At 50.4% G+C, this 12,932-nt stretch overlaps 1 protein-coding gene across 1 annotated transcript in view; it reads left to right on the forward strand.

The window, feature by feature from the left end:
• Window positions 1-11,651, forward strand: part of SCN4A (sodium voltage-gated channel alpha subunit 4) — a 171,853-nt gene extending 160,202 nt beyond the window's left edge. Inside the window, exons 24-26 of the mRNA XM_050935059.1 lie at window positions 820-924; window positions 4,762-5,032; window positions 6,946-11,651. Coding sequence (XP_050791016.1) covers window positions 820-924; window positions 4,762-5,032; window positions 6,946-8,144 — 1,575 coding nt within the window. The 3' untranslated portion in view covers window positions 8,145-11,651. The remainder of the gene's footprint in view (window positions 1-819; window positions 925-4,761; window positions 5,033-6,945) is intronic.
• The last annotated feature ends 1,281 nt before the right edge of the window (window positions 11,652-12,932 follow it).

The raw sequence follows: 12,932 nt of genomic DNA on the forward strand, positions 1-12,932 counted from the left end.
TCCATTAGGAAAAGACCTAGAGGATTACGGGGAACTGCAGATGGGCTGGGAAGCACTAGGGCAGCTGGGATTCAGGAGCCAGCAGTGTTTGCTAAGCTGGTGGGATCCTCCAAGGAAAGAGACATGAGCCACTGTGGGTAGCTCTGGCTAAAACATGGCTGCATTTAAAGCAGGCTCCATTCCTGGGTGGAGTAAAGAAAAGCAGGGCAGAAAAGACTCTAAAAGCCAGAGGACAGGGAATCTGAGCTCGAGGAGAAGCTGCCCCCAGCAGAGAAAGGCCTGGTCTACACTGCAGAGTTAGGTGGGCATAAGGCAGCTAACATGGACCTCACTGTGTCAGTGTCTACACTACAACGATACTCCCAGTGATATAAGTCACCCATTACGCCGGCCTAATAACTCCACCCCTGTGAGAGGTGTAGTGCTTAGATTAATGTGGTCAGGGCAATGCAGTGTCTGTGTAGAGATTGCGTTACTTACATTGCCTGATGGGGGCAACTATGAGTCATGCGCCTGGCTGACAGCTGAGGCAGGGAGACTCCAGCTGTCAGTGCCCCACAATGCCTCCCTTCAGTCAGTAGAAGCACTTCTGGGGAGGACATGCACCGCTGACAGAAGGAGCATAGTGTGGACATAAACCGCTGCTTTAATTACTGCGGTGGCTGTACTTCAACCTAAGTCGACTTAATTTTGTAGTGTAGCCAAGCCCCAAGACTTGCCAGGAGCAGCAAATTCCTCCCAGTGTTACTGGAAGCTGGTGCAGATGCTTGTTCAAAACCAAAATGTATCCAAGTCTAATAATGGCGATTCCTTTTATACTTTGGAGGGAAGGACATCTTCATGACGGAGGAGCAGAAGAAATACTACAACGCCATGAAAAAGCTTGGATCAAAGAAGCCCCAGAAGCCAATCCCCAGGCCCCATGTATGGCATGTTAAAAGTATTTGAGGGCTAGTGGGAGGGGGTGTTTAGAAACAGAAAGGGTGCCGACAAGCATGAGCCAGGGCCAGGTGTCCAGTGGGGCAATCAGGTTTTGTGATGCCCCTCGGATCACTGTTTCCGCTCAACAAAGAGCTCCTATGCTTTTACATCTGGCAACAAGCAGCCAGGATGGAGTTTCAGAGAGGCGTCTTGGGTGAGCACCCTGAGAAACCAAGCCCTTCAGCCATACAGTACTAGTGGAGTATTTAATGCACCATAGACTGGTTTCTTTTTGTTATGGTTTCCTGCTCTGACTACAGAAGAACGGCCTCTAACTAAGGGCTTACCCCCAATGGGCCAGGACCTGACCCTGAGTACTTGCCCAGGTACCCCTGAGTACTGGCTTGAGCACTTGCCGAGTGCCTGACCCTGAGGAGCACTGAGGACTGACTTCCTCGCTGGGAGCTGAGCGTGCTCAGCACATTGTGTGTGTGGGGGGGCACTTAACATCTCCCAGAATCAGCCCTGTGGAGAGGAAACCTCCCAGGAAACTAGGTAGGGGATTCCTCCATGGCCCCCCATGGTGTTAGAGTCCTCCTGCTGCTATCTTTTGGCTGTGACGTGCCCCCACGTCCTGCCCACCTCTTGTCCCATAGCCCTTTTCACAAGCACTGAGTGTTTGCCCAGTGTCCTGAATACCGTCCATCCCCTGCCTGTGGTTCCTAGACAAAAGGGAGGAAGAAAGGTATGGGGAGGAGGCAGGACAGTGATAATGGAAGGCAATGGCTAGTGGGGGAGAGGCAGCTCCCCTAGCCCAGGAGACAGGGGAAGGCATGTGGTGACCTCTCTGGGCAGCCAAGGGGAGCACTTGTGGGGGAGCAGGCAGCTTCCCCCCAGAAGGCTCAAAACCCGCAAAGCAGATAAAGCTAGTTTAGCCCATGCTGTTCCGGAGGCAGAGCCAGGATGGGTGGGCATCTGGCAGGACGTGCTGAGAGCGCATGCTGAGCGCGTTAGATGTTCCCAACCATTTCAAATGCTACTAGGACAGAAGGGCCCTGCTGGGACCATGAGCACAGCCCCTTGGTTGTTGGAATGGTGAGAGTGGCAGTGGTTTTAACAAATGACACCTTCTTTGAATTTTGAATCTGGCTGAGCCCATCAGCTCTGTGAGGGAAAGAGGCAGCATGGCCTAGTGGCTAGAGCAGTCACTGGGGCTCAGGAGACCAGTTCTCATCCCATTTCTGATCCTGGCCTGCTGGGCAATCATGGACAAGTCATTTCACCTGCTTGTGCCTCAGTTTCCCCAATGGTAAAATAGGGATAATGATACGGATACTGATGTGCTTTGGAAAGTACGCTGAGATCTCTTGATGAAAAGGGCAATGTGAGAGATTGTTATTCCTGTGACACCATCTCCCAAATCCCCTTTTCCTGTTAGCTGTTTCTACTTCAGCTTTATAAATCACTTGCTCATTTGGATTTCTTTAAGTTTTCCTTTCCTTAAAACTTCCAAATGGCACGCAGCTGTTCTCCTAGCAAACACAATTCTGTCACTGCTCCATCTTCGAACTGTTCTTTCTCGTAGTGCATGTATTTTCCTTTCTGAGTGAGCCTCATGTCACACTCCCAGATATGTGTCAGTGTTACAGCTTGTTGTTCATAATGGCCAATGAGTTTTGTGGCAAACTCCATGATGGTCAGGGTTTGCTCAGGCATGGGCCTGGGGTGAAATCCTGGCCACATTGAAGCCAAAGGCAAAACTCCCATTGATTTCCCTGGGAGCAGCATTTCACCTCTGGTCTTTTACCTCTTCCGCAATTGCTGCACATTTGGCTCTGCCAAGCATTTGGGTTCAGGTTTTCAAAGGTGCCGAGGATAGTCAAGTGCATCTAATGATGGGGTGTAAATAAGGGGTTCTCAAGCCTTTTTCTTTTTGAGGCACCCCCATCATGCTATAAGAACTCCACAGCCCACCTGTGCCATAACAACTGTTTTTTCTGCATATAAAAGCCAGGGTTGGCGTTAGGGGGTAGCAAGCAGGGCAATTGCCCGGAGCCTCGTGCCATAGAGGGCCCTGCAGAGCTAAGTTGCTCAGGTTTTGGCTTCAGCCCCAGGAGGTGGGGCTTCAGCTTTCTGCCCTGGGCCCCAGCAAGTCTAATGCCAGCCCTGCTTGGTGGACCCCCTGAAAGCTACTTGTCTGGGCCCCTCATTGAGAACCACTGGTCTAAATTAGCTGTTACCACTCATGAAAGAGATCTTGGAGTCACTGCAGAGTTCTCTGAAAACATCTGCTCAGTGTGCAGCAGCAGTTTAAAAGCTATCAGAATGTTAGGAAAGGACTAGAAACCAAGACCAAAATATCACAATGCCACTATCTAAATCCAGCCCTGGAATACGGCGTGCGGGTCTGTTCGCCCCATTTCAAAAAGGATATAGTGGAACTAGAAAAAATTCAGAAAAAGGCAACAAAAGTAATCAAGGGTCTGGTCTAGCTACCATACGAGGAGAGATTAAAAAGATTTGGGCTATTCAGCTTAGAAAAGAGACGATTAAGACGGCATATGACAGAGGTCTATAAAATGATGACTGATGTAGCAAAAAGGAAGAGAGAAGTGTTAATTACCTTTTCCCACAATACAAACACCAGGGGTCTCCCGATAAAATTAATAAGCAGCAGGTTTAATACAAACAAGAGGAAGTACTTTTTCACCACATTGTACAATTAACCTGTGGAACTCATTGCCAGGCGATACTGTGAAGGCCAAAAGTATAACTGGTTTCAAACAAGAATTAATCAGTTCATGGAGGATAGGTCCATCAATGGCTATTAGCCAAGATGGCCAGGGATGCAACCCCATGCCCTGGGCCTAAACCTCTGACTGGCAGAAGCTAGGAGGGGAAGACAAGGAGTGGATCACTCCAAAATTGTCCTATTCTGTTCACTCCCCCTGAAGCTCTTTACTGGTTGCTCTTGGAGATAGGATACCGGGCTAGATGGACCGTTGGTCTGACCCAGCTCTTATGAAAATCCCCAGCTTTTCCCTATTCCTGGCAGCTGTTAACGGTCCTAGAATAGAAAATGGGGGTGGTTAATAATTAGACGATTGTGACTTTGACTTTTTTGAACAGGTACAACTCAAATGCTGTTTGCAGTGCTGTTGTAGCCATGTCGGTACCAGGATATTAGAGAGACAAGGTAGGGGAGGGATTGTCTTTTAGTGGACCAACTTGTGTTGGTGAAAGAGACAAGCTTTTGGAGCCACATAGAGCTCTTCTTCAGGACTGGGAAAGGTCCTGAGAGTGTCACAGCTCTGTAGCTCGAAAGCTTGTCTCTTTCACCACACAACTTGATCCAATAAAAGACATTCCCTCCCCATAACACAGTGATGACCTTTCCCATTTTTGCCATGATAAGCAACTGGCATTAATTAGGGTTCAATAATGATCCATCGTGGGGAGGCCCAGTCATTGAGCCTGGCGCTTGGGAGACATGTCATTATTATATCATAACATATGAGACATGTGCCAGCTAGGCTCCATCTTGCAACACCCACTGACCTCAGCAGCAGGTGAGGGGCCCACAGCACTCCAGGCAGCATGGCCCAGATTCTCAAAGATATTTAGGTGTCTAACTCTCATGGGAGGCTCCGGGCCCACATCCTTGTTGCATGATCACACTGCACAAGGGATAAGACAGATGTGTCTCTGTCCTCTTCTAAACACTGTTTCTCTCTCTCTCTTTCCATTTTTGTCTTCATTCTCCACTGTGCCTTGTCTGTCCATTCCACCTCCTGGCTTGTCCTTCTGCCTTCATCTTCACCCACGTTCCATGTATTAAAGAACAAATGTCAGGGGCTGGTGTTTGACATTGTGACAAAGCAAGCTTTTGACATCATCATCATGGTCCTGATTTGTCTTAACATGGTGACCATGATGGTTGAAACAGATGACCAAAGCCCAACCAAAATCAACATCCTCTACAATATCAACATGATTTTCATCATCATCTTCACGGGCGAGTGCTTGCTCAAAATGTTTGCCTTGCGCTATTACTACTTCACCATCGGCTGGAATATCTTCGACTTTGTGGTGGTCATCCTCTCCATCGGAGGTAAGCGCTGGCCACCAGCTGCATTTCCATTGACTCAGGCAAGCCGCCAAGTGGGTTCTGTAGCAACCAAGATAGAGAAGAAATGTCCAGATGGGAAATATGGGTATGGTGGCACCTCCCTACCTGGGAGACCCATGGCCCTGCCTTGGAGCCCTAGCTCTGCCACTGTTCCTGTGCCTGCTGGAGTGGTGGTAGGAGTGGACACCCTCTATGAGCCACTTTGAGAAACCCATCACCATTCCTCTTTGGATAGACTGGGCCTCCCCTGAACACTGTTCAGATGGGCAGAAGTCCACCCTATAGGAGGGAGGACACATCATCCTGCCTCCCTCCTTAGATAAAGGACTCGGTGTGGGGGGACCCTACCAACATCAGTCACCCCAGAAGAGGTGGGAGGGTGGCAGAGCCCCCAAAGCAGTGGGTTTCAGAGTTAACAGCCCATAGGGATGCATGGGACATTTCACCCCTTTTAGAGCAACTGTCTGAGGCTGTCTGCAGACTCAGACAGCAGCAAAGAATCCTGTGGCACCTTATAGACTAACAGACGTTTTGCAGCATGAGCTTTCGTGGGTTAATACCCACTTCGTCGGATGCATGACCCACATATTCACCCACGAAACTCATGCTCCAAAAGGTCTGTTAGTCTATAAGGTGCCGCAGGATTCTTTGCTGCTTTTACAGATCCAGACTAACACGGCTACCCCTCTGATACTAGACTCAGACAGCTGTCTCTGCATTGTCATGCTCAGCACATGTTTTCAAGACTTTCTTCACAACCAGGAGAGCTAGAAATATGATTATTTATATATATTAAAGCTGAGATTCACATGACTCCAAGTGCAGGGGCCCATTGTGCTTATGCCTTAACCTGGTCCTGCTCCCCAGGTGCTCACCCGAAAAAACTCCTTCCTGTGTGCTCACTAAAACCTTCCCTGAGCGTGCACCCTAAAGTGCTTCCCACAAATCCTACCCCACGTTCTCACCGAAAGCAACTCCCTGGGTTCCACGCATAAAGGGATCCTACATGGGCAGACCTCCCCTTCTCCAAGGGGTTCAGGTCTGTCTGCAACCCCAGGCACCTCGCAAAGGGCTCCCTTCCTCCCCGCTTTCAGCCTTCAGGAGGAACTGTACAGCACACCCCTCTAGCATGGACTGGGGTGCAGCAAGGGGCTCAGAGGGGCTTGTTGTTTCTGGGAGGGCATGTCTCATTAGCGATGAGTTGGTACATTTTAAGCTTTGCATGTGCACTACAAGGCTGTTTTAGATAAACTCATACATTCAAAATAATAAGGGCCACCTGTTCCCACTGTATCCTCGGAACACCCCTGGGGCACAGGGCAATTCCCTGTTACCGACAGGCAGGTGAGGCCAAGATCACACAGGACATGTGGCACAGCTGGGATTCGAAGCCAGAATGCCTCAAATCCACTTCTACTGCCCTAACTGCTGCACTGCTGCACCGTCTTTGCTCACCAGCCTCTCCCTGTTCTCCCTGTGTGGAAGAATAGGGGGCTAAAGCATGATTGTCACATTTAGCAAGAGAGAAGTGCCAGAGGGAAACAGCAAAGAGCAAGGGTTAGATTGAGCAGTAAGCAAAACCTTTCAACCATGAAATACATCAGGCAATGGGGCAAGTAGCAGTGGGACATGGTGGATTCTTAGATGGTGACTGGATGGCAAATCAGAGGGAACATAGGATTGTGCAGCAGCACTGGCTAGGGAACTTTCCTGAGGCCTTTTCCAGCCCATGTGAGTTTATGGTCCTCTGCTAAGCACCCTTGCCTTCACACACATTCACCTTCTCAGCTCTCCAGCACAGAGGGTGGATGTAGACCCCAGAGCAGGTTACCCATTGCTTCACTATTTCAGCTCATGGAGTCAGCCATGCTTACTTTCTTTGCACCCCTTTTCAGGTATCGTCCTTGCCGACATCATAGAGAAGTACTTTGTGTCCCCCACCCTCTTCAGGGTGATCAGGTTGGCAAGAATTGGGCGTGTTCTGCGGCTGATCCGAGGAGCAAAAGGAATCCGGACTCTCTTGTTTGCTTTAATGATGTCTCTCCCTGCTTTGTTCAACATCGGCCTCCTGCTGTTCTTGGTGATGTTCATTTACTCCATCTTCGGGATGTCCAACTTTGCCTATGTCAAGAAGGAGTCTGGGATCGACGACATCTTCAATTTTGAGACGTTTGGGAACAGCATCATCTGTTTGTTTCAGATCACGACGTCTGCCGGGTGGGATGGTCTCCTCAACCCTATCCTGAACAGTGGCCCACCGGACTGCGACCCTGACTTGGAGAATCCCGGAAGTTCAGTAAAAGGAAACTGTGGCAACCCGTCTATTGGCATCTGCTTTTTCTGCACCTACATCATCATCTCCTTTCTGATCGTTGTGAACATGTACATCGCCATCATCCTGGAGAACTTCAACGTGGCTACAGAGGAGAGCAGTGAACCACTCTGCGAAGATGACTTTGAAATGTTCTATGAAACGTGGGAGAAGTTTGATCCAGATGCCACCCAGTTTATCGCGTACAGCGTGCTGTCGGATTTTGTAGACATCTTGCAAGAGCCACTCAAGATTGCCAAACCAAACAAGATTAAATTAATCACCATGGATTTACCGATGGTTGCCGGAGATAAAATCCACTGTCTGGATATTCTCTTTGCACTGACTAAAGAAGTGCTGGGTGACTCAGGAGAAATGGATGGCTTGAAAGCCACAATGGAGGAGAAATTCATGGCTGCCAACCCATCCAAGGTTTCCTATGAACCCATCACTACGACTTTGAAAAGGAAGCACGAAGAAGTCTGTGCCATAAAAATCCAAAGAGCCTTCCGAAGGTATTTACTAAAGCGGTCAATGAAACAGGCGTCTTATCTGTACAGGCATAGTCAGGAGGGAGCCATGGTCTTTGCAGAGGGAGCACCGGAAAAAGAAGGACTAATTGCAGACAAAATGAACGAGATTTATGGGAACAGTGATACACACCTGGAAACGGCCCCAGGCCTGGCTCTTGCAGCACCAGTTGCAAGCCCAGAGACTCCAGCTGCTCCTAGTGAGGCGAAAAAACAGGATGAGGAGCAAGAGGTGAAAGAGTCATTAGTATAACAGAAAGCACGTTTCATCTTCCTATCCTGCAAAGACTCCATTTGTATTTCTTCTGCAAGAACGCACCCATATCCCTCTCTATAGACAGCTAACGCCATATTACTGTATTTCAGACCCATCTTAACTTTTTAAACAGAACCTCATATTCATTACCACGTTGAGTATTTTTCTTCTGAGGTAAATGTGAAATCTCTCTGTTGCTGGTGAAAGAGAAACACTAAGTTTTAAAATGATATAACCATGGTAGCGATGTGTTTCAGAAGTTAACGACTGGGTATGGCTCTCCTTTTATTTTCAAAATTATTTCTTAATATTATTTCACACTTGAGGTGTTTGCCCAGTTATTGTTCCCGAAGTGCAATGAATTAGAGGAGAGAGATGAGCCAAGTGAAATAATATTAAAAATAATTGCAGAAAAGATAAGGTTTTGTGAACAAAAATCTCCTATGTCTTAAAAGTAGCACCTTTCTTTTGAATATTTGAATAGGCGTTATGGATTTTTGTTATATACAGTAAAAGTGCAATTATGTCTTAAAGATTTGTTTGCATAGTAAAAAAAATCTGCAGCTATATTCTCAGGGTTAAATGCCAGCTTGTAAAGTTTTTCAGAACACTCATCTACACCAGAAAGCATTCAGCTCGGAACAGTAGGAACATCAACTAGTTATTTCCACGCTGCTTTTCTGGGTTCCCATTTAGTCTAGGAACTAGATTATGCGAAAGGAAAATAGTTACCAAAATATGGCATATGGGGACTAGTTCCCAAATATTCCCACTTCTCTCTACAGAAATACCTCTAGTCCAGCTTCCCCAAATCTTAACTAAGGCACATCTCCTGGAGCAGGAAATCTTTGTTCCCATCAAGTCATGGGCTGCCGTGTGGAGCCAGATCAGGTGATAAAACAGTTTGGTTGCACTGGAATATTTATAATGAATTGCTTGATCAGGTACATTTACAGAATTGATATCTACTCGTGGAAAACCTTGTGCTTTCTTGGTGATTAATACCTTCCTCCCACCTTATGAATTAACAGTCCTCTGGGAGGATAGTACATATCAGAGCAAAACATATGTGCAAAGCCTAAAATAGTAAAGCAAAAAGTCACTTTAGAAATACTGTTTCCCTTTTCTAAATCTTACTGCCAACTCCTCCTCCCATACACAGTGTCCTCTGAGTGGGCGGGGAGACTTTTCTATCACGTCTCTTTAGTGTGGAGTTGGACTTTCTGCTGTGGAAACAGATGGGGCAGAGTTTCAAAACAGGCCTTCCTAACTGATTAGTTTTGACTCCGAATCCTTTGTCTTGATCGGACTGTGGATTTGCTCAGAGCTGCACCATCCGCTATCGAGCTGTGAACTAGAGCAATAGTTGCGCTGCGTAATGTAAGCTGTAACCTGCTCAGCTTTGGCTAATGGAGTCATGCTCTTCTGTTCAGTTTCTTTTTCAGATAAAGTGTCAGAGGTGCCAAAGGGTCACTGAGCATCACCAGTGGCCATTACGAAGGGCCCTGGGTCTAGCCAGCCCTGGGCAGCTGGGCCCCTCTCTAGAGATTTGTTTTCCAGACTCCTGTGGAAGTGGGGGCCTGATCTTGCAGCCCCAGCTCAGACCAAGCTCCTAGCAACTCCCTGGCAGGCAGTGAGCATGGGGGCAGCATGGCACACTCAGCTTGGGTCTCAGTGCATTCCCCTGCTCCCACAAAACACGTCCCAGCCCATGCTTAGCGTTAAGCCTGGGAGTCGCTCAGTGGGTTCCAGTGGGACTGCTCACAGGCTCAAGGTTACTCACACGTTGGGCTGGAGCTGTTTCACTTGGACTTGCCCTTACTGAAGCCAATGGCAAAAGCTTCCACTGGTGCAGGCTCAAGCCGTGACTCCTGCCCTCCCCTCCCCGCCGGCGTGGGCGCACACAGCCGGAGAGCAAAGGGACTGGTGCTGCTGCAGAGGGTGGCAGGTGGTGGAGAGCCAGCCCCTCCGGAGCACCAGGGTGGGTGGATTGGGGGAGGTCAGGGGGAGCCAGGGACATAGCCTGAAGATTCACTGAGCACAAGGGCCCTGCACACAGGGCCCCTGCCCAGGGCTGTGGGGCTGCTGGTGTAGCAGCTGTAGAGTGACTCTGCCAGGGCATCATGGCGTGGGACGAGGCAGGCCTGCGTCCCACGGTACCCCCAGGCAGAAGCAGAAAGCCTCTCTGGAGGCAGGCAGGGATTTGGCCCTGCATGATTTCTGTGCTGATAGAACTGTTCTTCCTTCCCCTTGCGTCTCCTTCCTGCTGGATGTTGTGACTGCGATTCAGGAACCAAGCAGGGGGAAATCCCGGCCTGTTGGAGCCAATCAGTGTTTTGCCACTGACTTAACCAGGGCTGCTAATCCACCCACAGTCTGCAGCAACTAGGCTGGGAGCCAGCTGCCCAGAGAGAGACCTGCTGTTAACCAACAGTTTGTTCTTCCTGACCAGCCTTGTCTGGGTTATTGTCCCCAGTAACTTTCCCAAGGGCTCTTCCAGTAGAAAAAGGGTGATTTCTCCTAATGCAGGGTCCTGCGCAGGAGCGGCAGGTTTGTGTAATTTTTGGTGGTGGCCAGAATGCTCCAAGTCCCCCCACCCCCATGCCTAAGGCTCTGGGAGGGAGTTTGGGTGCGGGCTCTGGGCTGGGGCAGGGGGTTGGGGTGCAGCAGGGGATGTGGGGGTACAGCGCTTACCTTGGACAGCTCCCGAAAGAGACCCACGCACCGCTCTACCAGCGGCTCCTAGACGGGGGGCCAGGGGTCTGCATGAGTCACTGCCCGCAGGCACTGCCCCCACAGCTCCCATTGGCTGCAGTTCCAATGGCAGAAGTGGGGCGGGGGCAGTGTGCGGAGACACCCCACCCCCAGGGGCTGCAGGGACGGGCCGGCTGCTTCCGGGAGTGGCGTGCCATGCAGAGCGAGGGCGGGCAGGAGGCCACTTTCGCCCTGCTGCACTGCCAGTGGTGGTGGCAGGGGCTCCAGGACCCTTTTAAATCACCTGGGGGCAGCAGGTGGGGCCGGGAGATGCTCCAGGGGAAGGCAGGTGGGGATGGAGGAGAGACCCAGCCTCAAACATTGGTAGAGCTGGTCCCCGTGCTCTGAATATTCTTGGAGCACGGGCACCACGGACCCATATAACTTGCTGCCCCTGGTCCTGTGGGCTCTTCCTCTGAGTGTACTTGCCTCAAACCAGCAGCAGACGGTTAGGGTTCAAATCCTCTTGGGGGCTGGGGTGGCAGGGTGAGCATCTTTGCTGCAGGCAACAAAGTTCTCCGCTCATCAGCAGCACTGTGTGATGTCAGTGTGCCCAGGGCGATGGGGCTAGTCACTGCTTGAGAGGTGTGTTTACTTATGAACTTCCGTGGAGAAAGGAGAGTGCGGTCCTGGCAACTGAGATGTTTTACAGCCGCCGTTGCTTGTCCATACTTGTTGGGCAGGGGTGGAAAAATACCAGGGAGTTTCAGTCAATGAGCTCGAGCAATTTCTCTTTGTATATTTCTTAAAATAAAAACTGGAAATGCTCAATCCTGTTTAGAAACGTTTCTGATTTGTGTTACATCAGCTGCCATCATTCCCATTAACCCCTTGGAGTCCAATCCACCACACAGCACTTGCTGGCCTGCTAACCCGAGGTTCACCCATCCCCTGAGCTACTTAGCTTGGGTCCTTGGAGCCCCCGCCCGCCCGCCGCCTACTCGCCCAGCAGAGTTTTAATTTGCCAGGTCCATTTAAAAGAGAAAGGGTTTGGGGCGGGGAGGACTGGAGAAGTAGCTTCATTCTTTAGGGCTTCGAACTAGCAGGTCAGCTCAGCCCCTGCGTGGCTAATGCTTGAGCTCCAGTTGTTGTAGCTCCTTGCTACCCCTCAGCCAGCCTGCCTGCCCCACCCCACACAGCCAGGAGGCCTGGCTCAGCACAGAACGGCGCACAGCTGCCAAGGGGCCCACCTAACGCAGGCCAGAGCACAAGGCTGTGTGTGTCTACATGGCACACTAAGCCCAGGACTGACTCAGGTTTGAGCCCAAGTCCCCACTTCTGTCCACACATAAATCGGTCTGATTTGGGTCAGCCAGCTCCTGGGCCCCTGCTGGGTAGGGGAGGTCAGAGCCCAAGTCCTGCTGTGACTCAGGTCCAAGCCCTGTCATCGTGTAGTGTGGATGCAGCAGTACACAGTGCAATGTGAACGCATCAGCACAACTATGAGACCTGCAGTTGTAAACCCAGGTTTGCAGTGCAGTGTGGACGCGCAAGCCCAGGTCCCGCAGCCCTGGGCTCCCATGCAGTGTAGTCATATCCTGTGGTTCTAGGGTGAGGCAGCGGCAAAGCACCTGGAAAGAGCAGGGGACAGGGTGCCTGGCCAACTAAACCCCAATCGTCTGGTGGAGTCGCTCTGTTCCACTGCAGCATAGCAGCCCTATAAGCCATTTTGCTTCGCTGTTGCAAAGGAGTGTTCAAATCTTGGCAGATTTTGGACTCTCCACAATCAGGTCTCTGTGGGTCTGTCCGCACTACAGTTAGACACCTGGGGCTGGCCCATGCCCCCTGACAGGCTCACAGGGCTCAGGCTAAAGGGCTGTTTGCAGTGTCGGTTTGGGGTCAGGCTGGGCCCCTCACAGTGATTACAGTTCAAAGGCCAACAGGGTCATATTGGGTGCCACCATGGGGGAGCACTGAACGTGCTAAGGAACCTGGCCCCAACTGTGGGTGCTGGGAGCTTCTGAAAATCTGCCCCCTCCCCCCTGCCCCTTCACTCCCTCTTGCTCACTGCCTCCCTCCCACCCTCTTGTT

Source organism: Gopherus flavomarginatus, chromosome 25 (assembly GCF_025201925.1).
Source record: "Gopherus flavomarginatus isolate rGopFla2 chromosome 25, rGopFla2.mat.asm, whole genome shotgun sequence".
Classification (NCBI taxonomy): Eukaryota; Metazoa; Chordata; order Testudines; family Testudinidae; genus Gopherus; species Gopherus flavomarginatus.